At 45.3% G+C, this 24937-nt stretch overlaps 1 protein-coding gene across 3 annotated transcripts in view; it reads right to left on the bottom strand.

Annotated features, from left to right (window-relative positions):
• Positions 1-19448: 19448 nt before the first annotated feature.
• NMI (N-myc and STAT interactor) overlaps positions 19449-24937 on the bottom strand; it is a 43630-nt gene continuing 38141 nt past the window's right edge. For all 3 annotated transcript variants that reach the window (XM_068245829.1, XM_068245828.1, XM_068245830.1), the window contains exons 8-9: positions 23129-23235; positions 19449-20096 (exon numbers count right to left, since the gene is read on the bottom strand). In XM_068245829.1, the coding sequence (XP_068101930.1) occupies positions 19905-20096; positions 23129-23235 (299 nt within the window). In that variant the 3' untranslated portion in view covers positions 19449-19904. The remainder of the gene's footprint in view (positions 20097-23128; positions 23236-24937) is intronic.

Below are 24937 nucleotides of genomic sequence, written 5' to 3'. Positions count from 1 at the left end.
TTCATCCTTTGTTAGGAGGTGCAGTCCAGATGGAGGGCGATTCTTCTGCGGCTCCCTAGAAATTGTCATTGTTCCAAAAGCTTCTAAACAAGTTAAATGACTCCATCTGCTGCTTTGGCGTGCCAGGCAATGGCTTCTCGATGTGTGCAATTTCCATGTATTTGTAAATAAATTAGATATAATAGCAAGCCATGTGAGGACAGCTCCGGAGAAGATCGTGTCAACAAACGCGCATCAATATTTACTTTACACATAGATCTTCCTCCATTATGCCATTACTTGGTGTTTGGTGACTGTGTGCCGGGACATAGGGAATGGTTGTATTGTTGTCCTAATCGGCATTATAGGAACGTCCTTGGTAAACAGGGTTTTTTTTATGCTAGGAAACCCACAGTGGCCGTGATCCTTGGATCTCAGCACAGAAAACAACTGTAAAAACAAAAATTGTCATAGAGGCGCTCCCGGCTTGCAAAACTATACTATTCACACACTTTATATTATTTGATCTGATGAAGCGGATTGCGATCAGCGAAACGCATTATCATTCAAGTGTCTGGTTTCTATTAAAATGTATTCCATTTCCACTTCCACACATTACATCTTGGGGCGGCTCCTCCCTCCCAGTGAAACTGTAAAAACACTAAAGCCTGGTACACACCTTCAACTTTGATTGGCCAATCACTGACCAATTTTACTACCTCCATGTAGCATGAGACTAGACATGAGAGTTTACTTATGCAGTCTGGTCATGGTATTCGATTTCTGTTGACCTTCATGTCACTCTCGCCGCTCCCCCGCCTCCTCCATAGCGCTGGTCCCTGCCCGAGTCCCTTCCCTCCAATCAGCAGGGAGGGAAGGGATGCGGACAGGGACCGGCGCTATGGAGGAGGCGGGGGAGCGGCAAGAGTGACACATCAAGAGGTAAACAGCCGGCTGCGACGCGCTGTGTGTCGCTAGCTCACCGTGTGATTTATGGGGGGGCAAGCAGAGTGCAGGGGGGCCTGTGGGGGGAACTGTATAGCAACAGAGGCTGGGCAGAATATGCAGACCCAGTCTGTGTGCTAACAGCGTTCTTAGAACCCACCTAGGGTTCTCTTTAAGGCAAGGAAAAAATTGTGGTCTCAAGTGTAAATACAAATATATGAAACTTTAACATTAGCAAAGAGACGTGAACAAACACGATTAAAAGCAAGAGCAAGTAGCAGAGCACAAAATACCACATTGCTGGCCGGCCATTATTTAATGGCTGGTCAGCTCTTGCTCTTACTTTTAATATATTTTTTTCATGTCTCTTTGCTAATAATAAAGTTTCATATATTTGTATTTACACTTGAGACCACAAATGTTTCCTTGCCTTAAATATATTAGATCATTTTGTTTGTGTAATAGTCAGCATGACTGATATCTGTACTTATTATAAGTGGCATATTGTTATAGCCATTTAGTTTCAGCTGACCTTTATACTACATGGGGGTAGTAAAATTGGTCAGCGATTGGCTAATCATAATTGTGTGTACTAAGATTAAAGCTTGATACACACCTTCAAATTTGATTGCCCAATCACTGACCAAATGTACTTTCTGCGTGTAGCATACGGCCAACATATTGTGAATAGTTTGAACAGATTGTGTAGGTACAGTACAATACAATACCATTTGTAAAGCACTTTTCTCTCATAGGACTCAAAGCGCATCAGGCAAACTCTCATCCTACATGGAGGTTGGCCGATCAAAATTGATTGACCAATCGCTGGCCTATTTTCCCATGTAGCATGAGGGACCACATATGTTGAATGCTATGAACAGATTGTGCTGGTAAGCTCTTGCACTACATGGAAGTTGTAAAATTGGCCAATGATTGGGCAATCAAAATTGGATGTGTGTACCAGGCTAAAGGGTGCGTATACACACACCCAATTTTGATTGGCCAATGATTGCCCAATTTTAGATACTGGGTAGAGGCCCATTCTGTTGGATTCCGTACCAGATCACAACAGGCTAAAGCCTGATAACTTCAATCACTTACCAATTTTACATCTTCCATGTCGTATGAGAGCGTAGATACACAATCTGAGCATAGTATTCAAAATCTGTTGGCCCTCATACTACATGAAGATGGTAAATTTGGCCAATCATTAGCCAATCAAAATTGGATGTGTGTATGCACCCTTTAGCAAGGCATACACATTTGCGTACTATATCTATGGGTCACTTTGGCTGAGCATTGTTTGTTCATCTAGTGTGTGTACAGCAGCCACCCAACAGCGTTTAAGGATCCAGCACGACAGATCCTTAAGGACCCCTAATGCCCAAGCAGCCTTGATCACATTGTTTTTGCCCCGCCCACAGGAAGCTGCTCCATCACGCACCTTTCACCTCTGCCGCTCTCCATAGCAACATCGGGCCTCAAACTGATGCCTGAGTGATCATTTCTTGATCCCTGCTAAGGGACAGTCATCGGATATTTATGCGTAGCTTAAAACCTGAACTAACCATAACAGATCTGTTTAAAGCAGGGTTGTCAAACTCAAATACAAAGTGGGCCAAAACTGAACACTGGGTCCTAGTCGCAGGCCTTTCTCAATGTCCACTGGCCACACTCCTCCCTTATAATGTTCCCTGGTGTCTAATGGCCCCCAACCCCTATACAGTTCTCTGGTGTCTAGTGGTCCTCCTCCCTCACTTATTCAGTCCCCTGATGTCTAGTGGTCCTCCCTCCCCTATAGAGTTCTCTTGGTGTCTATGCCCCCCCCCCCCCCCCCCCCCCATATTAAACAGTCCCCTAGTGTTTAGTTACTTCCCCCACCTCTTCCCTGGTTTTCTAGGGCTTCACCTCCAATATAGCTTCTCTGGTGGTCTAGAGTTCACCAAACATAATGCTAAGTGGGGAGACCACTTGGGTGCCAAATTGAATGGCTCTGAGGGCCAGATTTGGCCCGCAGGCCGGAGCTTGACATGTATGGTTTAAAACAACACTTTGTCTACGACAAGCCTTAAAGGGAACCAGAGATGAACGTTTCACACAAAAAAAAAACATATCAGTTGATAGCTTGTAAAGAATAAATGCTCTACCTGATAATTTTGCCGCTCGTGTGCCTTTTTTAGTGTTTTTTATCCATTATTGCTCCAGGAAAAATCAAATATGTCCGCCGGCTCATATCCCTTCTGCTTCCGGGTTATGAGTTGTTCTGGATGTGCTGTCTAGGCTTTATGAGACTATGCTGCTATCTAGGCTAAATGCAGCCTTTCATCTATGTGCTTTCATTTTGGTATGATGTGCAGCTGCCTGTAGGAAGTGTCTCTCATAGGAATGAAACTGCAGTCATCATCAGTATCTACAGTATGCAGTCTGAGTGCACACGGAGCACACAGGGATCATATTGCAGCCGCAGAGCTTCTCTCTCAGCAGGAGCAGCACCTCCCATGTCATCACAGCTCTCAGTATGCAAAGCAGGAAATCTAAGCCAGGAGGGGGAAGGCTTGGGCTTGAAAAGACTCCACAGAAGAGTGACTCAGCTATAATGATTCCAGGTCAAACCTCGACTGAATAGTCGGTGGATTCTTATCACAGCTGCTAATAGACTAATTAAGCAGATAACAATGAAACTAAAAGCATGATAGGTGTTTACTGTCATGTTCCCACTGATAAATGTAATAAAATACATGAGGGTGCTTCGTCTCTGGTTCTCTTTAAAGGACCACGCCAGCGAAAAAAGTAAGCAGTTAAAATTTGACAGAACCGACAGGTTTTGGGCCAGTCCATCTCCTCATGGGGCAATCTTAGGGTTTTCTTTGTTTACAAAAGCATTTCCTGAACATCATTTGCAAAGTCTAATTGCCAAAATAATGCACAAGGGAGTAGGGAGGCTGGCCGGTATTTTACTATTTTAGCAGTTAAACTGCTGTTAAGGAAATGCTTTCAAAAACAAAGAAAATCCTGAGAATAGCCCATGAGGAGATGGACTAGACGAAAACCTGTTGGTAGTGTCAGATTTTTTTTTTTTTTTAAAAACAACTTTTATTTAATTTTCCAAAATTGTAGAGAATACAAGTAGTCTGTCAGATTTTAACTGCTTACATTTTTCACTGAAGTGGTCCTTTAATACAAAAAAGGGCAGTTGAGGCGATATCAATATGTTCTATCTGACGAAATGATGTCATCCACCCTGCCCTGAGTTTAAAAAAAAAATATAGATTTCCCCCAGACGCCACTAGGCATTGCTGATGATCCTACTCCTTTACCCCAGCACCAATCACAGGTGAGGGGCAGCAACCACCATGCATAGCAACAGCAGTCCCCCCACTCTCTCTTTCCCCAGCAACACATCAGCAGACCTGCTAAGATTACATTAAAAAACCCACACACAGCACAAATGTATAAAATAAACATGCTTCGAACCACGGCAATCCCACAAGCCTCTGCTTCATTTGGTCACTCCGGCCCACTCATATGTGAGCGGCAGTAGAGGACTAGGTATGCGCTGGCCTGGTACTTAAACGCAATAAATAGACAAGACAGCGCGGTAACACAGTTCATGTTTTATTACCGTCACTGCGAGCTTCGGTTCAGCCTTCCTCACTAACAGCGATTTCTTTTTCTTTTCGTTACTAGATTAAACATTTCTAAGTAATATACTTGTCTGTGATCTCAGCGGCACGCCACCATGTAATAAAGGAATGTTTTATTGCCGATATTCAGGCTTGCCGCAGCTTTCCAGCAGCGTGAGGCCGTCGCTGAGCACAGACAGGTGTTTCACTTAATTATTTATACTGTTGACATGTTACGAGGAGCTATTTTTGGGATCGACACTGAAAAAAAAAAAAGAAAAAATTTGCGGTCGGCTTAATCCAGCGCTATAAAAGGGCATGAGTTAATGGGGGATTTTTCATGAATTCTGAATTGAAAAAAAAAAAGTCATATTAAATATTAAATAAGGGTGAGCGGTGAAATATGAAGGCCTCAGACTCGCCGCTGCCACTGCGGAGTTGTAAATTCAGACGAGAGCCGAGCACCTGTTAATGGACAGCTTGGTGCGGCACCGTGCTGGGGGCATCCGAGGCTCGTAAGCTGCTGCTAATTACTGCGGCATGTCATTATAATACATTTCAATAGCCTGGATTTATGATGCTGCCTGCGTAGCGGAATCTTAATGTCCTGTGAATATTAAAAGGGAATTTTGTGTTTATGTTCTGTGAATGCTTCTGCTGAGCAAAGACCGGCCTTGCTTCTGGTCAGAGGCGATATCTTCTGATCACCCTGATTAGATTGGCTGTGGTAGCAGAGCAAATGAAGTAAAGGGACCACTGCAGGTCTCAAAGGGGACCTGAAGTGAGTAAAATGATTTAAAATAGATACATAAATATTACATACTTACACCATCAGTTCCTCTCAGAAGCTCACCATTTTCTTCTAACAATGATCCCTTATATATCAGTTGCTGTCAATTATGTATCAGTTGCTGTCAGTTATAACTGAAAGGACAACTGCTGTGTGAGGTAATGTCCATGTTTACCTATGACTCAAGTGTGTAATATTACAGTAGTGTGCTGACCAGGAAACTGGTATGGAGTAAAGGCTATTTTTAAAATGCGCAAAAAAAGTGGGATCAGCGCATCACCAGCGCATCATCAGCGCATCAGCGCTGAGCCCCCCCCCCCGCATCTCTGAGCTGAGGCCATTCAGAGGCCTGGTGATGCGCTGATCCCACTTTTTTTGCGCAATTCTTAATTTTACTGGTAGCGCGCCCAGGCTATGCATATGCATAGGTAGAATTTAGTTAGTGTTAGGTCCCCTCCCATGGAGGAAAGACTTCTTCGACAGTGGGAGGGACAAGTACCTAACAAATTGCATGCAAGGTGTTAGTGGAAACTAACATCCTCCAAGTGGTAGACAGGTCATGTGTATGCTCATTGTGTATTTGAATCCCATGAGTGGGGTGTGCACTTTCTTGCAGGTAAGCACTCATCTGTTTTTAAGTAGCGCTGTTCATTTCTTTGCTATATTTTTAAAATGGAAGACGGAGAATTCCATCGATCACAGTGGACAAAAAGGACGCAGGAGAGGAGAAAGAGATTGAGGAGTAGACTAAGCGGGAGGTGAGTATGACCTGTGTATGGTTATTTTGACTTTTAATTTTCAGTTCAGGTATGCTTTAAGGTATGCACACACGTGCGAAAATTGTTGCCCGAAACGGACGATAACAACCATGTCATCTGCTGATTGAGTGTGTGTGCTGAGGCCGTCTGATCGATCCTGCTTGGATCTCAACTTCGGTGCCCAAACAGGACCTATCTCCCAATGTTATTTCCACTCTGCTCCATCATGCACTGATCATCAACCCTCCACCCCCCTCAATAACAACAGAATGCATCACTAGCCTAAAGGCTAGCAATGTGTTTATACCGTATCGCAGGGGTGCCCACACTTTTTTGGCTCGCGAGCTACTTTAAAATTTGCCGAGGCCAGGAGATCTACCGATGTTTCAAATGCACCCATTCCCCCCCCCCCCCCCCCCGGAAATGTAGTTAGGTATAGGTCTTTTCAGTATAGGTTAGCCGGGTATAGGTCCCATTAGTATAGGTTAGCTGGGTATAGGTCCCTTCAGTATAGGTTAGCAGGGTATAGGTCCCTTCAGTATAGATTAGCCGGGTATAGGTCCCTTCAGTATAGGTTAGCTGGGTATAGGTCCCTTCAGTATAGGTTAGAAGGGTATAAGTCCCTTCAGTATAGGTTAGCTGGGTATAGGTCCCTTCAGTATAGGTTAGCTGGGTATAGGTCCCTTCAGTATAGGTAAGCCGGGTATAGGTCCCTTCAGTATAGGTTAGCCGGGTATAGGGCCCTTCAGTATAGGTTAGCCGGGTATAGGTCCCTTCAGTATAGGTTAGCTGGGTATAGGTCCCTTCAGTATAGGTTAGCTGGGTATAGGTCCCTTCAGTATAGGTTAGCCGGGTATAGGTCCCTTCAGAATAGGTTAGCTGGGTATAGGTCCCTTCAGTATAGGTTAGCTGGGTATAGGTCCCTTCAGTATAGGTTAGCTGGGTATAGGTCCCTTAAGTATAGGTTAGCTGGGTATAGGTCCCTTCAGTATAGGTTAGCTGGGTATAGGTCCCTTAAGTATAGGTTAGCTGGCTATAGGTCCCTTCAGTATAGGTTACCTGGGTATAGGGCTGGTGTCTTCCCGCGATGGCGTCCAGGTCTTCACTCCCTCAGCTGCGGCTGAGGGAGGCTCCGGTGGGCAGCGTGAGTGGAGTCGGAACTCGGACGTTTTCCGCCTCTCCTCCCGATTGGCTGTGCGCCTCTCCTCCCGATTGGCTGTGCGCCTCTCCTCCCCTGATTGGCTGCGCGCCTCTCCTCCCCTGATTGGCTGCGCGCCTCTCCTCCCCTCCCCTGATTGGCCAGGCTCTCTCCTCCAGATAGGCGTAGCGGTCCCTGATTTGTTGCCTGTGGGATCATTTGCTGATCTCCCACAGATGACAATTATCGCGTGTGTGTACATAGATTGGAGCCTCGTACAGACATCCAATTTTGATTGGCCAATGAATGGCCAATTTTGCCACCTCCATGTAGTGTGGGAAAACCCATTCACCCCAGGATTTGCGGATGCACGGGTCCAATAGGGGGCAGTGTTTAGAATGCAGAAACTTCTAAGTAGGAACAGTTTGATAATGATTACCACTATTCAAAGCACATATACAGATGATCATTATTGGCACAGCACCAATGAAGGGCTAATACAGCAGTTGCATAATACAGCAGTTGCAGTAGGGCCCCTGTTGGACCTCTCTGATCCAGGGGCCCCAGTGTGGTCAAAACCAAGGCCGGTTCTAGACTTTTTGACTCCTGAGGAAAACTTGTGAGGATGCCCCCCCTCCCCAATAGGTAGTATAATTGCCCCCTGTATAGGTAGCCTGGAGGGGGTAGCAGCCAGGGGGGGCAGCGGGCACAGCAGTGGGGAGGGGAGTTGGATTCCCCCGGTCTGCGCTCCCCCTCCAGCTATTGGCGCACTGTCAGGCAGCGGGCGGGGAAACGATGACTCACCTCCTTACATTCCAGCGCTGCGTTCCACTGCTCGTCTCTTCCTGCAATGCCACCCACTGTACTTCTGCAAGTACAATGGGCGGCACTGCAGGAAGTGACAAGTGGTGGAACGCTGCGCTGGAATGTAAGGAGGTGAGTAATCGCTTCTTCGCCCGCTGCCTGACACTGCGCCTACAGCTGGAGGGGGAGCGCAGACTGGGGGGATTCAGGTGAGGGAGGGGGGGTCCGACCCCCTTCCCCACCACTGTGCACTCTGCCCCCTTGCTGGCAGCTACCCCCTCCCCACCCTCGGCCAGGTGGGCGCCACGCCCCCATCTCCCACCTTCCGCTGCCTGAGGAACCTGCCTTACCCCACCTCATGGACAGCCCGGGGCTGGTCGCAACCTCTGGATTCCCTATTACTGCTCTACTGTCTTCTCCACACATCTATCTTTAAAGGACACAAATATCTCATAAGTGAAAGTTTCCTTTAAATGCTTACCATAAAGACAATGCGCTAAAATAAGTAATGCATGACTAATTCAAAGGCTGGGCATAAATATTATACTTTACTATGTCAACATTCTATTTACAGATGCTAATAAACAAGACTTGAAAGAGGGTCTACTTTTGAGGACCAGACCATCCACGAGGCAACTTAGGTAGGTGCCTAGGGCCTGAAGAGAGTCTAGGTGCATGGTTTATGTTAGCCCACAACAAATCTTGCCCAAAAAGCCATCATCAAATTCATTGCTTGACTACACTGGGCCTCATTTCACCTTAATCCATCTCTGTTGCGGACCAGAGAGGGACAGGGAGATATGGTTTCAGAAAAGATGACCTTTACATGAGCTACAGCTGCGGTCTAGAGTAGCCTGAGTGACTGTAGATCATTCCCACAGGCAGTTCCTTCTGTTGGTGTTGGGTTGTGTACAATACATTGCAAGAAGTACAGTATATGAAATTGACAATTGGGTATATGCTGCCATCTACTGGGGAAAATAAATATCCATTGAACACGGCTCTTTATATTTTTATCATTCCTGTGCTCCATTGAAACTGCATTGGTATCGGTACTAATGCAAATTTTCTCATGCAAATTCGGGAAGGTGCCCTTATTGATCTATACTGTATAGCCGCATAATCTTCTATGGCTCTGTACAATATAAGAAATAATAAGAAATAAACATGAGTGGATAATACAGTCCTGGGTCAATAAAAAGTCATAGATAAACTAAAGTCCTCAGTTCCTGCTACAATATGTCTAGCGAAACATACAACAGTTACAAGAAAGAGCAGCGTGCAAACCCTGACCACCTGAGCTTAAAATGTAAAGAAATAAGGAAGAAATGGCATTTAAGAGGAACTTCAACCTACAATTGAACTTCATCCCAATCAGTAGCTGACACCCTTTCCTACAAGAAATATTTACCTTTACTCAAATAGATCATCAGGGGGTCTGTATGGCTGATATTGTGGTGAAACCCCTCCCACAGTGTGATGTCATGACCAGGGCACTGACAGTTTGCTGTCTGTGAACCTCATTGCATTGTGGGAAATAACAGCTGTTTCCAACTGCCAAGCAAACAGTGTCTCCCTGTGTGGATAGAAGTCTCAGTAATGAACATTCCGTACAGATAACTTGGCAGGACTAAAGCTCTGGCCACCCAACATAAATTTCAGAATATAAATCAGGGAACACTGATTTTAATAATCTATAAATAAATATTGTAAAAAATAAGCTATTTCATTCATTGTTATTTTCACTATCACAGTTCCTCTTTAAAGGGAAGGTCCAAGCAATAAAAAAAAATGAGATTCACTTACCTGGGGCTTCTACCAGCCCCATGCAGCCATTCTGTGCCCTCGTAGTCACTCACTGCTGCTCCAGTCCTCCGCTGGCAGCTTTCTGACCTCGGAGGTCAGGGCCAAATTGCGTACATTTTTACACATTCCCACTAGTGCAGGAACATTAACACATACATTTTTACGCGTTAGTGGTGAAACGCGTAAATTTTTGTTCCTGCACTAGCTGGAATGCGTAAAAATGTATGCAATGTGGCCCTGACCTCCGAGGTCAGAAAGCTGCCAGCGGGAGACTGGAGCAGCAGTGAGTGACTACAAGGGCACAGGATGGCTACATGGGGCTGGTAGAAGCCCCAGGTAAGTGAATCTCATTTTTTTTTTTTGCTTGAACCTTCCCTTTAAAGTGAACCAGAGATGAAGCACCCTCAAGTATTTTACCATATACTGTACTGTATATCAGTGGGAATATTAGAGAAAACACCTACCCTGCTCTCTGTTTCGTCCTTCACTGCTCAGCCTGCTTGTTAACAGCCCTGATAAAATCCTGACTGAGCATTTAGTCTGGCTTTGCTCAGGAATCATTATAGCTGAGTCTGTCTTTTCTGATGTTTTTTTCAAGCCCAAGCCTGCCCCCTTCTGGATCTGCTTTCCTGTTCTGTATACTGCAGCATCACAGAGAGCTGTGATGAGATGGGAGGAGCTGCTAATGTAAGGGTATATTGAAAAACTTTTTTTTTATTCTATATTTGTTAGTCATAAGAGGTTTTAAGAAATGGTGATTTCATTTTGCACACAGCCCACTAAATAATATGCTTTTCTGATAAACTGTGTTTTGAATGGGGTTTTAGTAAAAAAAAACACAAAAAACGTCACACCAGAGCGGCAAAAATACCAGGTATAGTATTTATTTTGTAAAATCTTTCTGGGGATATGTTTATTTTGTGCCAAAGCGTTCATCTCTGGATTCCTTTAAGGCAATGAGTAATGCATATATCATGAATTTTTGGTCAGATTCCGGAAAGAATAACGTTTAGAGATATCATTTAGGTTAGGCTGTGGTCCCCCTGTATCGATTTTAGCAGACGTGTTGTAATCTGCTGGTTTTCAATTTAGTCCTCCTTTGTCATCTGATATTAGTGTTGCAGTGGAGGTGACAGTTTTAATGATAACATTCAGTACTGTGGGCTTGAGGTTAATTTTAATTTAAGACTGCCCCACGCCAATGGGCGTGGCCGCGGCAGCAGCCCCAGGACCGCCTAACGCTAATTGGCGTCAGGTCCTGGAGCCGGCTACTAAAGGAGATTGCGCGCAGGGTGCGCGCGCGCATTTCCTTCTTGGGGGCGGAACTCCGCCCCGCCTTCATTCTCCAAGCGGCAATCGCCGCTCCGGAGACTGTTAGACCGTCTATTTACATGTACAGCGCTGCGATCGGCAGAAGCGCTGTACTGGGGACAGCCGTGTGACACGGCTATCCCCTCCATAGGCTTGGCAGTGATCGGCCGTCATAGGCTGAAGCCTATGACAGCTGATCACCCTGATTGGCTGGCGGGGGGAGGGAGGGAGCAGGGGAAATAAAATTTAAAAAGGCAGTTTTTATTAAAAAACAAATGAAAAAAACATTTATATTAAAAAAATAAACATTTTTGGAGCGATCAGACCCCACCAACAGAGAGCTCTGTTGGTGGGGGGAATCACTCGTGTGCTGTGTTGTGCAGCCCTGCAGCTTGGCCTCAAAGCTGCAGTGGCCAATTAGGGAAAAAACAGGCTGGTCTTTAAAGGATACCACAACTGACATGTGGCATAATGAGATAGACATGGGTATGTACAGTGCCTAGCACACAAATAACTAGGCTGTGTTCCTTTTTTTCTTTCTCTGCCTGAAAGAGGTAAATATCAGGTATGTAAGTGGCTGACTCAGTCCTGACTCAGACAGGAAGTGACTACAGTGTGACCTTCACTGATAAGAAATTCCAACTATAAAACACTTTCCTAGAAGAAAATGGCTTCTGAGAGCAAGAAAGAGATAAAAAAGGGGGAAATTCTTATCAGTGAGGGTCACACTGTAGTCACTTCCTGTCTGAGTCAGGACTGAGTCAGCCACTTACATACCTGATATTTACCTCTTTCAGGCAGAGAAAGAAAAAAAGGAACACAGCATAGTTATTTGTGTGCTAGGCACTGTACATACCCATGTCTATCTCATTATGCCACATGTCAGTTGTGGTATCCTTTAAACGGTGCTGTAAGAGAATCAAAAGTAAAAGTTGGATACATCCCTCACTAAAGGGAAACTGAGCAGGATAATCCACAAGGCAATTCTAGGCAGCTGCCTAGGGCCTGGAAAGAGTCTGGACTAGGGACGCTCAAATAATGAATTCGGATGAAATCTGAATAGGTGTTATTCGGATTTCATCCACGTTAATTATATCACCTGTGCGGGTGGGCGAGGGACGGGGTTAATATTACCCATCAGGCATCTTCTTAGATCGTCCCTCGGCGCCTCCCATGCTGCGTTCCAATCCGCCGTCATGTGATCACAAACACTTCCTCCTTCCGGGTTGAAGGAGGAAGTGTATAGTCACGTGACGGCAGATTGGAACGCAGCGCGGGAGGCGCCGAGGGACGATCTAAGAAGATGCCTGATGGGTAATATTAACCTCGCCCCTCGCCCACCCGCACAGGTGATTTAATTAACGTGGATGAAATCCAAATAACACCTATTCAGATTTCATCCGAATTCATTATTTGAGCGTCCCTAGTCTAGAGGCCTGGCAGATGCTAGCTCCCACCAATTCTTACTAAAAAAGCCAGGTGACCATCAGCGGTGGGAAAAAAAACTGCTATCTAGCCTAGAACCCCATTTCATCTTAATTCATTCCTGGAGGTAAGCCTCTAGATAGTCCCGGGGATAACCCTATCCTCCAAACAAAAGTAGTGACTGTGTCTCCTTACCTGGATTTTGGATAATTAGGCCAGATTATTCGATGAGCTTCACAGTGCAAAGCAACATTTCCGTCTTATCTGACCAGACAATTGTGCAAAGCATACTTAAAGGGGAACTGAAGTAAGAGGTATACGGAGACTGCCATATTTATTTCCTTTTAACCCTCCTGGCGGTTTGCTAAAAATCCGCCAGGAGGCAGCAAATCTTTTTTTTTTTTTTTCATGTAGCGAGACAAAGTCTCGCTACATGATAGCCGCTGCTGAGCAGCATCCCCCCAGCCCCTCCGATCGCCGCCGGCGATCGGAGATCAGGAGATCCCGTTCAAAGAACGGGATCTCCTGGAGGGCTTCCCCCGTCGCCATGGCGACGGGGCGGGATGACGTCATCGACGTCGTGACGTCAAAGGGGATTCCGATCCACCCCATAGCGCTGCCTGGCACTGATTGGCCAGGCAACGCACGGGGTCTGGGGGGGGGGGGCAGCTGCGGCGCGACGGATAGCGGCGGATCGGCGGCGATCGGGCACTGCACGCAGCTAGCAAAGTGCTAGCTGCGTGCAGCAAAAAAAAAATTATGCAAATCGGCCCAGCGGGGCCTGAGCGGTGCCCTCCGGCGGCTTACCCCGAGCTCAGCTCGGGCTTACCGCCAGGAGGGTTAAGCAATACCAGTTGCCTGGCAGCCCTGCTGATTCTCTGTCTCTAATACTATTAGCCATAGCCCCTGAACAAGCATGCAGCAGATCAGACGTTTCAGACTTTAAAGTCAGATCTGACAAGACTAGCTGCATGCTTGTTTCTGGTGTTATTCAGATACTACTGCAGAGAAATAGACCAGCAGGGCTGCCAGGCAACTGGTATTGATTAAAAGGAAATAAATATGGCAGCCACCATATACCTCTTACTTCAGTTCCCCTTTAAAGAAAATCTGTAATGAAAAAAACTCCCCTGGGGGTACTCACCTCGGGTGGGGGAAGCCTCCGGATCCTATTAAAGCTTCCCTGACCTCCTCGGTCCCATGGCGGCGGCGAAAATCCTCCCGGAGCGCAGGAGACTTGCGCCTGCACAGTAGAGCGGACCCGACCGAGATCGGCTATTTTCGCCTATCTCCGTCAGAAGAGTCGCAACAGCGCCCTCGCTGGAGCCAGGAAAGTTAAATATTGCACAGGCCGACAAATTGTCGCCTGTGCATTCCGTGGGCTGCAGCGAAACCGCCATGGGACCGAGGAGGACGGGGGAGCCTCAATAGGGTCCAGAGGCTTCCCCCTACTGAGGTGAGTACCCCCAGGGGAACTTTTTTTCAGTACAGGTTTTCTTTAAGTGCATTAATAAAATTTGTATAAAATGCTGTATTTTTGGGAATCCAAGACACACTTTTTCTTCCCTCAAACTCGGGGGAAAATATTCAGAAGATATGGTAAATGCAGAGGGGAGCTCTTGCCTGATCCTGTCGCCACGATCCCCTCCCCCTTGCTCCTGTCCAGGGCTGTGGAGTCGGAGACGGAATTGAGGAGCAATTTTGGGTACCTGGAGTCGGAGGTTTCATAAACTGAGGAGTCGGAGTCCGGAGTCGTAGTCAGATGATTTTTGTACCAAATCCACAGCCCTGGTAAGTATTAGACTAAGGAGTCGGAGTCGAAGCCATTTTGGGTACCTGGAATCGGAGTTGGGATTCGGAGTCTGAGGTTTCATAAACTGAGGAGTCGGAGTCAGATGATTTTTGAACCAACTCCACAGCCCTGCTCCTGTCCTGCTGATAGACCCACTCCTCTTCTCCTCCTGCCGCTGTGGATATAGCAGTACACTACGGCCGCCTGCCGCTATACAGCTCCGGGTCCTCTATGTTTTTCTGATTGATTGTAATATTTTTAAAAAATCCCATCAATGTACCCACACACGTGTGTTCAATTATTTCCCAATTATGAAAAAAAAAAAAAGAGATTGAAAACTCTGAAAACAATTGCTTGGGCCTTAACATTAATAAATTGACAATCTACCCTACACCAGGGTAGGTATCGGTCCAGTAGATGTCCCTGCACTATAGATGCACCAGGTTTAGTATTATTTTTTCCCCCTCAATTTTTCCCTCTATACCTAGGTGCATCTTATAGTCTAAAAAATGCGGTCATTTCTTGATCTGTCTTCTATTTTTGCAGTGTATGGATTCCTTTTTTTCCTCTACGACTATCTTTCATTGAAGTTCCTCTTTAAAAGAGAACCTGAGAAGGACCTTGGGTCAAAAATAAAATACTTACCTAAGGAGAGGGAAACTTCTGTATCCTGCAGACTTCCCACACCATCCTCCAGGTCTCCACCTGCTGCCCGGGTCCCTTCTGCACACCGTGACCACGCTCCTCCTAATGCATGAGTGTGAGCGCGTCGTGACCATGTATGAACTCTGGCTTACTGTGCAGGCTTGGCCATGCTACTACTGGTGAAGTATGGCCATGCTCGTCGCACAGGTGCACTCGCACGTGAAGAGGAATGGGAATCTGACAGGAGCTTGTCTTGTCGGATTGCTTGGGGGGGGTGTCCACGCTCAGAACGGTGGACCGGAGGACAGCATGGGAAGACTACAGGATGCAGAAGCTTCACTCTTCTTAAAGGGGAACTGAAGTAAGAGGTATGGAGTACTGGGGAAAAAACACAAAGACAACGGGAGCCCAAATGGTGCAGTATGTCACAAAAAGATGAAAATTCGAAAAGGGGGGTGGGGGGGGGTTCGACAAAGGAATACTCACAAAGGTGGGTTGCACGAGGGGCAACCGACCACTTAAGGCAGGTGGAGTATCTTAACCTGACTCCACTCAGGTATACCAGCAGTCCTGGAGGCGGTCGCTCTCTTAGAAAAATTCCATACACTGTAGACCTATGAGGTGGTGGAATTCCACCTTAGGTTAGATGTGTGGGACTCCCCTCACTTTGGAGCGGGGAGAGTACCGTACAACAGGAGGTGAAGAGGCGCCCAATAGGTATATAAAACACTTTAAAAACAATAAAATTAAAAAAGAAGAGGTGGCTTACCTCATAGACGACAAATCACTTTAGAAAAATAATTTTAATAGTAATTAGGCACCGGCAACGCGTTTCGTGGGACCCAGCCCACTTCCTCAGGCCAAATAAAGTGCCGCTCTGTCTATCAAGCCACGTTTGAGACGCCTCAAGTGATTTGTCGTCTATGAGGTAAGCCACCTCTTCTTTTTTATTTTATTGTTTTTAAAGTGTTTTATATGCCTACTGGGCGCCTCTTCACCTCCTGTTGAAGTAAGAGGTATACGGAGGCTGCCATATTTATTTCCTTTTAATCATTACCAGTTGCCTGGCAGCCCTGCTGGTCTATTTCTCTGCAGTAGTATCTGAATAACACCAGAAACAAGCATGCAGCTAGTCTTGTCAGATCTGACTTTAAAGTCTGAAACACCTGATCTGCTGCATTCTTGTTCACGGGCTATGGCTAATAGTATTAGAGGCAGAGGATCAGCAGGGCTGCCAGGCAACTGGTATTGCTTAAAAGGAAATAAACATGGCAGCTTCCATGTACCTCTCTCTTCAGTTCCCCTTTAAGTACAGGGCCGGTTCTCTCATGAAGCAAGGTGAAACATTTTCATCAGGCGCAGAGATTTAAATGGGCAGCATTTTTGTACTGTGTATACCCTCCTGAGGAGGAATGTAGTGTCTGAGGGTGAGCAGTTTGTTTGTCACAGACTCACAGCCAGCTAGTGTGCTATTGTGTTGAGCTGCGATCATTCCAAATCAGGAAGGGGGGGGGGCAGACTCACAAGTTAGCTTCAGGCAGCAAAAGGTCTAGAACCGGCCCTGGGTAAGTAAAGTAAACTTTTGACCCGAGGTTTGCCTTGGTTATAATTTTAAATTCTTAAGTTTTAGCCAGAAATACTGCAAATAAAAGTGTCTTGTTTTAAACACTGAGGATTAGCAAGTAAATTAACCTTTGCCGCTCATTTTACCAATAACTGCAATGCAGAGGTATGAGGTAGAGTAAAAAATAACCTTAATAATAAAAAAATCAGATGTAATAAGCAGTTGACATAATATAGAACTAACAGATATGTGTACTCTTCTTTTTATGCACAGCCCATCAGAAGGGGGTTCTGGGAATGTGGCGTCAGCGACCACAGCAAGATGGCCGCCTTTTGGAGATTTGCACGAGAGAGGAGCAGTTGGCCGTTATCCAGTATTTGGGTAATGAGGGTGGAAGACCAACAGATAATTTTAGGTATGGCACTTTCCATGCTTTGCTTCAACCAATTTATTAGAGGCACAGAAAGTTTAAAAAAGATGAGTCATCTCAGCCATTGTTTGCTTTGGCCAACTCACAATGTATCAAGAAATCAGTGTCCTTTCTTCATCAATTTGTCATAAAGAGCTTTTTCCAGAAGTATTTTGGGCATTCCAAGAAACAAGTTACAGGGCTACTCTCAGGGCCGTTTCTGGCCATTTTGGGGCCCCAGGTAGGGGCGTAACAGTAGGGGCTGCAGCCTCTGCACCCGCAAGGGGGCCTGCCCCCCCCCCCCCCCCCTGGGGCCTGCTCAGGGCCGTATTAGGGGGCTGGGGGTAGCAGCATAAGGGTAAAGCCATGGCCGCACATCGGCGGAGAAGGGGGGCGCCCCCCCCCCCTCATCGTGTGTGCAGGCGGCGGGCAGCGGCAGATATACATACCTTCCTTGCGTTCCACCATGGATGTTCCTTGCTCTAGTGTCTAACGCTACTTGTAGCTGTGACCCCTCCAGCCCCCTAAAACGGCTCTGAGCAGGCACCCGGGGGGGAAGGGAGGGGGGGGGGGCCCGGTGGCTCCTAGTTACGCCCCTGGCCCCAGGCAAGGCAGATTTTGTTTCTCTACCCCAATGTAGTGATTAGGAAGATCATAAACAAACTACATCAATTAGTGGGCACGAATAAAACATCGATGGACACTAATAACACATTGAAAGTATACACAGACATAATGCTGTTTCATAAAGTACGTTTTTTAAAGGATACATAAAATTATTTACAGGCCGCATACACTTCACTGTCCCACACTCACTGAACCCACATAACAAACCCTTACTATAATGGTTTGGATTGGTGGGTACCCACAATCGCAGCAGCAGAGCCGATTTAGGTGTTAAAATTATCATCCATCCCTTTCTTAATGGAACGAGCAGTTGGTAATAAGAATTCAATAAAGTACAGTGTCCTAAGACTAGCTCTGTGGTTCCCCCTCCTACTGGTTTCACCCCAGGCATTTGGCCTGGTTTGCCTATGCCTAAAAACGGCTCTACTGTCCTACGACCTAATCATATATTGTTGCCTTGAATGATCAGAAATAATATATTTTATTCACCCACATGTCTTACAACAAAAACAACCTCCACATTGGATGAATCTATATTTGATGAATAATCAAATGCACACATCCTGTTCTTTCAGAACCATCTCTTTTGACATGTTGTATTAGAGATTACAGATGTACAGATTGAAGACATTTTGCAGATGGGGTAATAGGACTAGGGGTAACCAGGACAATCAGTAATAGGACAAGGGGTAACTTCCATGTCCAGCCACCCTTTTGCCCAGCCACCACCCAAAGTGTGGGCCTTTGTGGCCTTTCTAGAAATCCGGCCTCAGGAGTAACTCCAGAAATGAAATGAAGTGGATCTACATTTTAGATACCTTGCATGCCAAAGGCCTAATCATTGATATTCACATAAATAGTTTTATTGACAAGGATTGGCTGTTTTTCAAGATTTTTATTTTGTGCTTTTCTATATATTTTTATTTGTAAGTAGAGATCACTATTTTACTTGGTAGCAGATGGCAGATGTCAATATCTGATATTGAATCAATTTAAAGGGAACCTTAACTGAGAGTGATATGGATGCTTCCTGTTAAACAATACCAGTTCCTGGCAGTCCAGCTGATCTCTGTGGCTGCAATAGTGGCTGAATCACACCCTGAAACAAGCATGCAGCTAATCCAGTCTGACTTCAGTCAGAGCACCTGATCTGCATGCTTGTTCAGGGGCTGTGGCTAAAAGTATTAGAGACACAGGATCAGCAGGCGATTCAGGCAACTGGTATTATTTTAAAAGGAAAAATCCATATCCTTCTCAATTTAGGTTCCCATTAAGTATAAATATTTGTTTCTATTCTATTCCAATAATGAGTTGCTGGAATATATAGTATCAGTAGTATTGTTACCACTTAACGTAAGTTTTATTTGGATAACATACACTTTGGTAATTTTTTCATTTTTAACTGCAACGCACACTTTTGGCCACTTGGTATCTATAATTCTGAATTCAGGTTAGAATCTCGGTATTCCAGTTGTAGGCACTGTTCAGCTTTGGTGACACAGTGTCAATGGACTCTCGGCTTATAGTAGGTTCTGTGGATTCAACTGCACCAGGCAGCACTTCAGGAAGGTGTCAGTTTTGGCACTGGGGGTTTGGCTACAGTGGGAGGCGGGCACTCGGCTGTAGTGTAGAGAGGTGGGGGGAGGAGTTAGTGTTAGGCATCGGTAGGAGAGGGTTAATGTAAAAGTTAGGTTAGTGAAGTCGATAGTAGAAAAATCGGTAACATTATGCTATCAAAAATACTTCATGAAAGATCATGATTTCAACAGCAGAAACATTTTCATCCATGTCTCAGAGCCAATTATAAACAAACAGTAAGCAATGTTCAAAGATTGATTTGCAACAACTGCAATACTTCATTTATTATGTATAACCCACAGAGTTCTGCCTTAAGAATCTCTAAGAAAAGATCACTTTGATGAGAGATTGATCCCTGCTTTATATAAATCAGATGATCTGAAAAGTGAGGTTACATTTTCACTTTTCTAGCAATCAGGCTGATCTCCACCCTTATAAAAAGAAGTCACAAAGAATAGCTACTAGAAATGGTCAACGAGATGTTTGCATAATATTTGAATGATGCCCGGAATTGCTGACGGTATGCAGCTTGAAACTGAGCCCATCAAATCAACTTCCTGTCAAATCTGATTGGGTCATGCCCAAGTTGCATACAATTTGCTTGAGATCAGCAGACCTGCCAAGAATACTTGCCTCATTGACAATCTTGAAAAAGAGGTGTGATTGCAGAAACATAACTGACAGTAGGGGGCAGTATGAGAGCATCACAGTTATTTTAAGTCTTCCTCAAACAGCAGTTCCTTTTTCGCCTCCTGGGAAAATGCGATGGCTTCCACCTCGCCGCCGCCATTGCTTGCCTTCTGGAAATGAATCTGTATCATGTCCTGAATGTCATCCTCGTCTTCAGCTTCACATTTGATCCCTGTCAGCAGTACGGACCTCCCCGAAACTCCGGAAAACATCTGTGATGGGCAGGAAGAAACATCCACCATAACTATCGGCTGCAGCACAACACCAAAAAATACCACTACTGACTATCGTCTGTTATTCCTTCCCTACCAACTATTTTTCTAGCTTTCATTTTTAAAGCAAACCTAAAATGAAAGTAAACTTAAAGGAGTTATCAGGGCGATATGAGGACAATACAGGCTACTTACCCTGGGCTTCGTCCAGCAGGCGCAGTACCTCCAGGTCGGCCTGACGTCATCGCCGGGGACCGGGAAGCTTCACAGGCGAACGGCTTACCACGGAGCTGCAGTGAGGGACATGCTGGGAGCATGGGGCTGGATGAATCCCCAGGTAAGTAGCATTTATTGTCCTCATATCCTCCTGATGACTCCTTTTTAAGAGATCTATAGAACTAATTCTAAATAGAACTTTCCAATAGTCCCACATTCTTAATTTAATTTTAACCACTAGCCGGAATTAAGGCAGTATATCTATGCCCTGTGGGAGTACCACCCCCATTTCTTTAGTGTATAACTCTTGTTATAAGTCCTGGTTCAGGACATCTTGGGTATACAATATATGCGTTACACTATAACATCACTTGCATAATTACTGTTCTTTCCTTTTCAGGTTACGTCATGTAGTGTTCGCTACAACGATCACAGCGAATATATATATAACTATGTAATGCTAATTAAAACTTCCATAAATATATATTGACTAAAAAAAAAATAAAAAAAATACAGTTAACCCCTTTCTGCCCTAGAAATAAAGAGATGTACCGTAAAAAAAAATGCCAAAGTGAAAGAATTTAAAAGAGAATACATACATTGTTATGTTGCAAATATAGGCTTGTAATTATTAATTGGGTACAGTGAAAAAGCAAAAAATAAAATACACCTTTATTTCCAAATAAAATATTGTCCCCATACATTGTACTAGGGACATCATTTAAATGTTGTAACAAACGGAACAAATGGGCAACTAAAATGTGTGAATTTTATGTACAGTCGCATGTTTTATTTTAAAACTATGATGGCTGAAAACTGAGAAATTATTTTTTTTCCTTCTTATTCCCACTAAAAAGCATATAAAATAAAATGACTGTTATCTAAATGTACGACTCAAAGAAAGTCTAATTGGTTGCAAAAAAACAACAACTATGTATATATTATTTTGGCGTGATATGTAGTGATAAAGTTATTGGCGAATAAATGGGAGGAGCGCTGAAATGTGAAAATTGCTGTGGTCCATAAGGGTCAAAACCCCTTAGTGGTGAAGTGGTTAAGGGTTAAAAATCTAGGTCTGAAGTCTCAGCCAAATAAAATGTCACACTGACAAGGTTGCAGTGTATTAAGCTTCCACACAGAGAAATGATGACCTACTGAACTTTTATCACTATTCTGCTGTCATAAGTGTTTGTGTAGATAGACAGAGGTTTTATAACTTCTAGTTAGTTTTCAGAGCTGCCGCTGAAGTCAGAACGCACCAATGCACAGATAAAAGCATTGGTTTATTAACAGTTACAATGAAAAAAAAAAAGTGAACACAGGTAAGTTCTAAGTAGGATTGGTGCTATATGTTCACATGTTTATGTCATCAGGCTACGTCACTTCAGGTGCGCTTTGAGATTTGGATTTGAGTTAGAATGTCAAGATTTAATTGCTACGTGATTGGTGTACAGAGGCGCCGATAGTATAAAAGTGGCTAAAACATTAAAAAGGTTTAGGTTGCGGTGGTGGACCAGCTAACCACAAACGGACGACAAGGCTGTCGAGTATCAACATATATAATTTATTCCAAAGCTCCCACTAAAATTCGCAACGCGTTTCACGGGCAGCAGCCCGCTTCTTCAGGCAATGAGGGTCAGGAGCAACAACACAGCGTGACGTCTGGAAGACTGCTTGGCACCTCTGTGCCAGAGGTGCCAAGCAGTCTTCCAGACGTCACGCTGTGTTGTTGCTCCTGACCCTCATTGCCTGAAGAAGCGGGCTGCTGCCCGTGAAACGCGTTGCGAATTTTAGTGGGAGCTTTGGAATAAATTATATATGTTGATACTCGACAGCCTTGTCGTCCGTTTGTGGTTAGCTGGTCCACCACCGCAACCTAAACCTTTTTAATGTTTTAGCCACTTTTATACTATCGGCGCCTCTGTACACCAATCACGTATCCAGAAGTCCACCCTTGGTGGAAGGGTGTTTTACCCTACTATTTCCTCTATCCTACGGAGAGCGACGTTTTATTCCTGAGTGGGGACAGGCTTGTTCTCCCCACCTGCTTTGACAGTGGTTGCTTCCGAGGCAACCCTGGTTTGTGAGTATAATATTTTTATTTGTTACACTTCCCATATCCTGCCATTGCATACTACACTATATTGGGCTCTCGGTCTTTTATCATTTAAGATTTAATTGCTGTCTAGGTGCCTCCTGAGCAGTCCCCTCACTTCTTGTTACTAATGTAGTAAACCCAAGGGAAGATCATCTGTAATAGAACTACTAAAAGGCAAGTTTAAAGGAAACCTACATTGAAATAAAAAAATTAGTTTAACTTACCTAGGGGTTCTACCAGACCCCTGCAGCCGCCCTGTGCCATCACTGAGCAATTCTCCACTGCCCCTCAGCACCCCTCTTTCGCCCGGGTGACTCGGTGAGTCAACGGCCACTGCACATGCGCAGGCTCATGTTCTCGATCCCTCTCCCATTGCCGGGAGTGTTCAGTGCATTCACAGTAGCGATTTCCCCGCACTGCGTATGCGCAGAGAAATCCCATCCATGGGAGCCCGAACAGGAGCTCGGACTGGGGCCATGCATCCAAATGGAAGAGGGGCACTGTGGGGGACTGGAGGATCGCTCAGTGATGGCACAGGCAGAGGACGGCTGTAGGGGGCTAGTAGAAGCCCCAGGTAAGTTTAGGTTCACTTTAATGTAAACATTGGCAGTGCCATGCCAGTATTTTTTAAACAAAGCTAAATTAGCAATATTGCTCCTCCCCGGATAAAGGCATAGTAGGCTTTGTAGAATACGCATAGGAAATAAATGTATTTTACCTGCAGTTTGTTGAGTTCTACATTTATAGATGGTTCCACCTTAACCTCGTGATTGCAGCCTCCAGCTTTGATACAGTGATAGCCCTTCTTAAGCACTTTCAGAGGCACTGTAAAAGAGAATGCAACAGTTGTTTAAGAGTATCGAACTGAAGATTGCATCTGAAATCGGGGCAGAGATATAGACATTACATATAAAAAAGTACATTTCTCCCAGAGTAAAATACAATATAAATTACTTTTTTCCTAGGTCAGTGTCACTTACAGTAGGTAGCAATAAGCTGATGGGTGTGGCAGATTTTTGGACTAGCCTATTCTCTCATAGGAGATTCTTGGTATTACCTTTATTCTTTACAAAAGCATGCCCTGGAAAAGATCTACTGTATCTGTTGGACCATAAGACAATCCGGACCATAAGATGCGCCTAAATTTAGAGGACAAAAACCAGGGGAAAAAATATACTAAACCTGGTGCATCCATGGTGAAAGGGCTTCTTGTGGATGTTCTCCCCCTTGTACCTCTAGTGTCCCGTGTCCTCCTCTGCCCCGCCCTATGGTCTCCATTTTTCTCTATTGTTCCCCTTGTGTCATCCTCCCTGCCCCGTTGTGTAGTCCTGTATACTCCAATTAGTCCTCTGTGTCTCTTTGCATAGTCCTGTGTCCCCCATTGTCCTCCTCTCCTCACGTTTCCCCCTCATACAGATTTACAGTTATTTGCAGTGCCTTACCTGATGTATCAGTGCCTGAAGCGAACAGAGAAGTCTCCTCTCCCTTACTGTTCCCCTAGAGAAACAATGAGGGAGAGGAGCCGTTGCTGATCACCGCAAGTGCCGCTGGATCAGGTGAAAGAGATATTTGGAGAGGTAAAATTTCAATATCTGGACAAAATCAAACTTTTTCCTAATGAACTGAAGTTCTATTCTGGGCAGCATTATTGGGTGAGGAGGGGAACAATGGGCTCAGCCTGCTCTCGGCCAAAGAAGTGAGAGGAATAAGGAGGCTGCCATTTTTATTCTCTAATAAACAATGCCAGTTGCCTGGCTTCTGTGCTGATGCTCCGCCTCTAATACTGTAAGTCTCTTTACCGGAATGAGCTAGGCCCGATTCTACAGGCGTGCAAATAGTGCAATCGCCTGGGGCACTGGATTGAGGGGCAGGAGGGTGGGCAAAGCACACGGGGGGAGTTTGCATAGCATAGTTACAACTCATTGGTGGCTGGTTAGCTGCCAGCAGCATAGCTTTTTGCCTCTTGCCGGGGACCAAGCAGGGGGCTCTTTAAAGTGAATGGGAACCGCATTTAAAAAAAATGAGACAGATACTTACCCAAGGAGAGGGAAGGCTCCGGGTCCTATAGAGCCTTCCGGTTCCTCTCCTGGTCCCCTTGTTCCAGTGCTGGCTCGCCCGGTAGCAGTATTTGACTAATTTAGTCAAATACTGCTTTACCCGGCCGTAGGAGGCTTCAGAAGTCTTCAGGGAGCCCGAGTGCTCCTGAAGAAGGGCGGCCCTGTACTGCACCTGCGCAAGCACGCTCTCTTGCACGCTCACGCCTGTGCAGTATGGAGCCGCACGTCTTCGGGAGGACACGGCTCCCGAAGACTTCCAAATACCCTTTCGGTGGGGGATTGAAACGGGGGGGGGGGGGGGAGCCAGCACAGGATAGAGGGCACCGAGAGAGGAGACGGAAGGCTCTATACGACCCAGAGCCTTCCCTCTCCTTAGGTAAGTATTTGCTTCATTTTTTTTTTTAAATGCGGTTCCCATTCACTTTAAGGCTCCTGCTGTACTTTGCTTGGGGTCCTTGCAAAGCTGGTGC

Source organism: Hyperolius riggenbachi, chromosome 7 (assembly GCF_040937935.1).
Source record: "Hyperolius riggenbachi isolate aHypRig1 chromosome 7, aHypRig1.pri, whole genome shotgun sequence".
Lineage (NCBI taxonomy): Eukaryota > Metazoa > Chordata > Amphibia > Anura > Hyperoliidae > Hyperolius > Hyperolius riggenbachi.
Note: the sequence above shows the minus strand (reverse complement) of the source record. Positions and strands in the feature narration are given on the sequence as shown.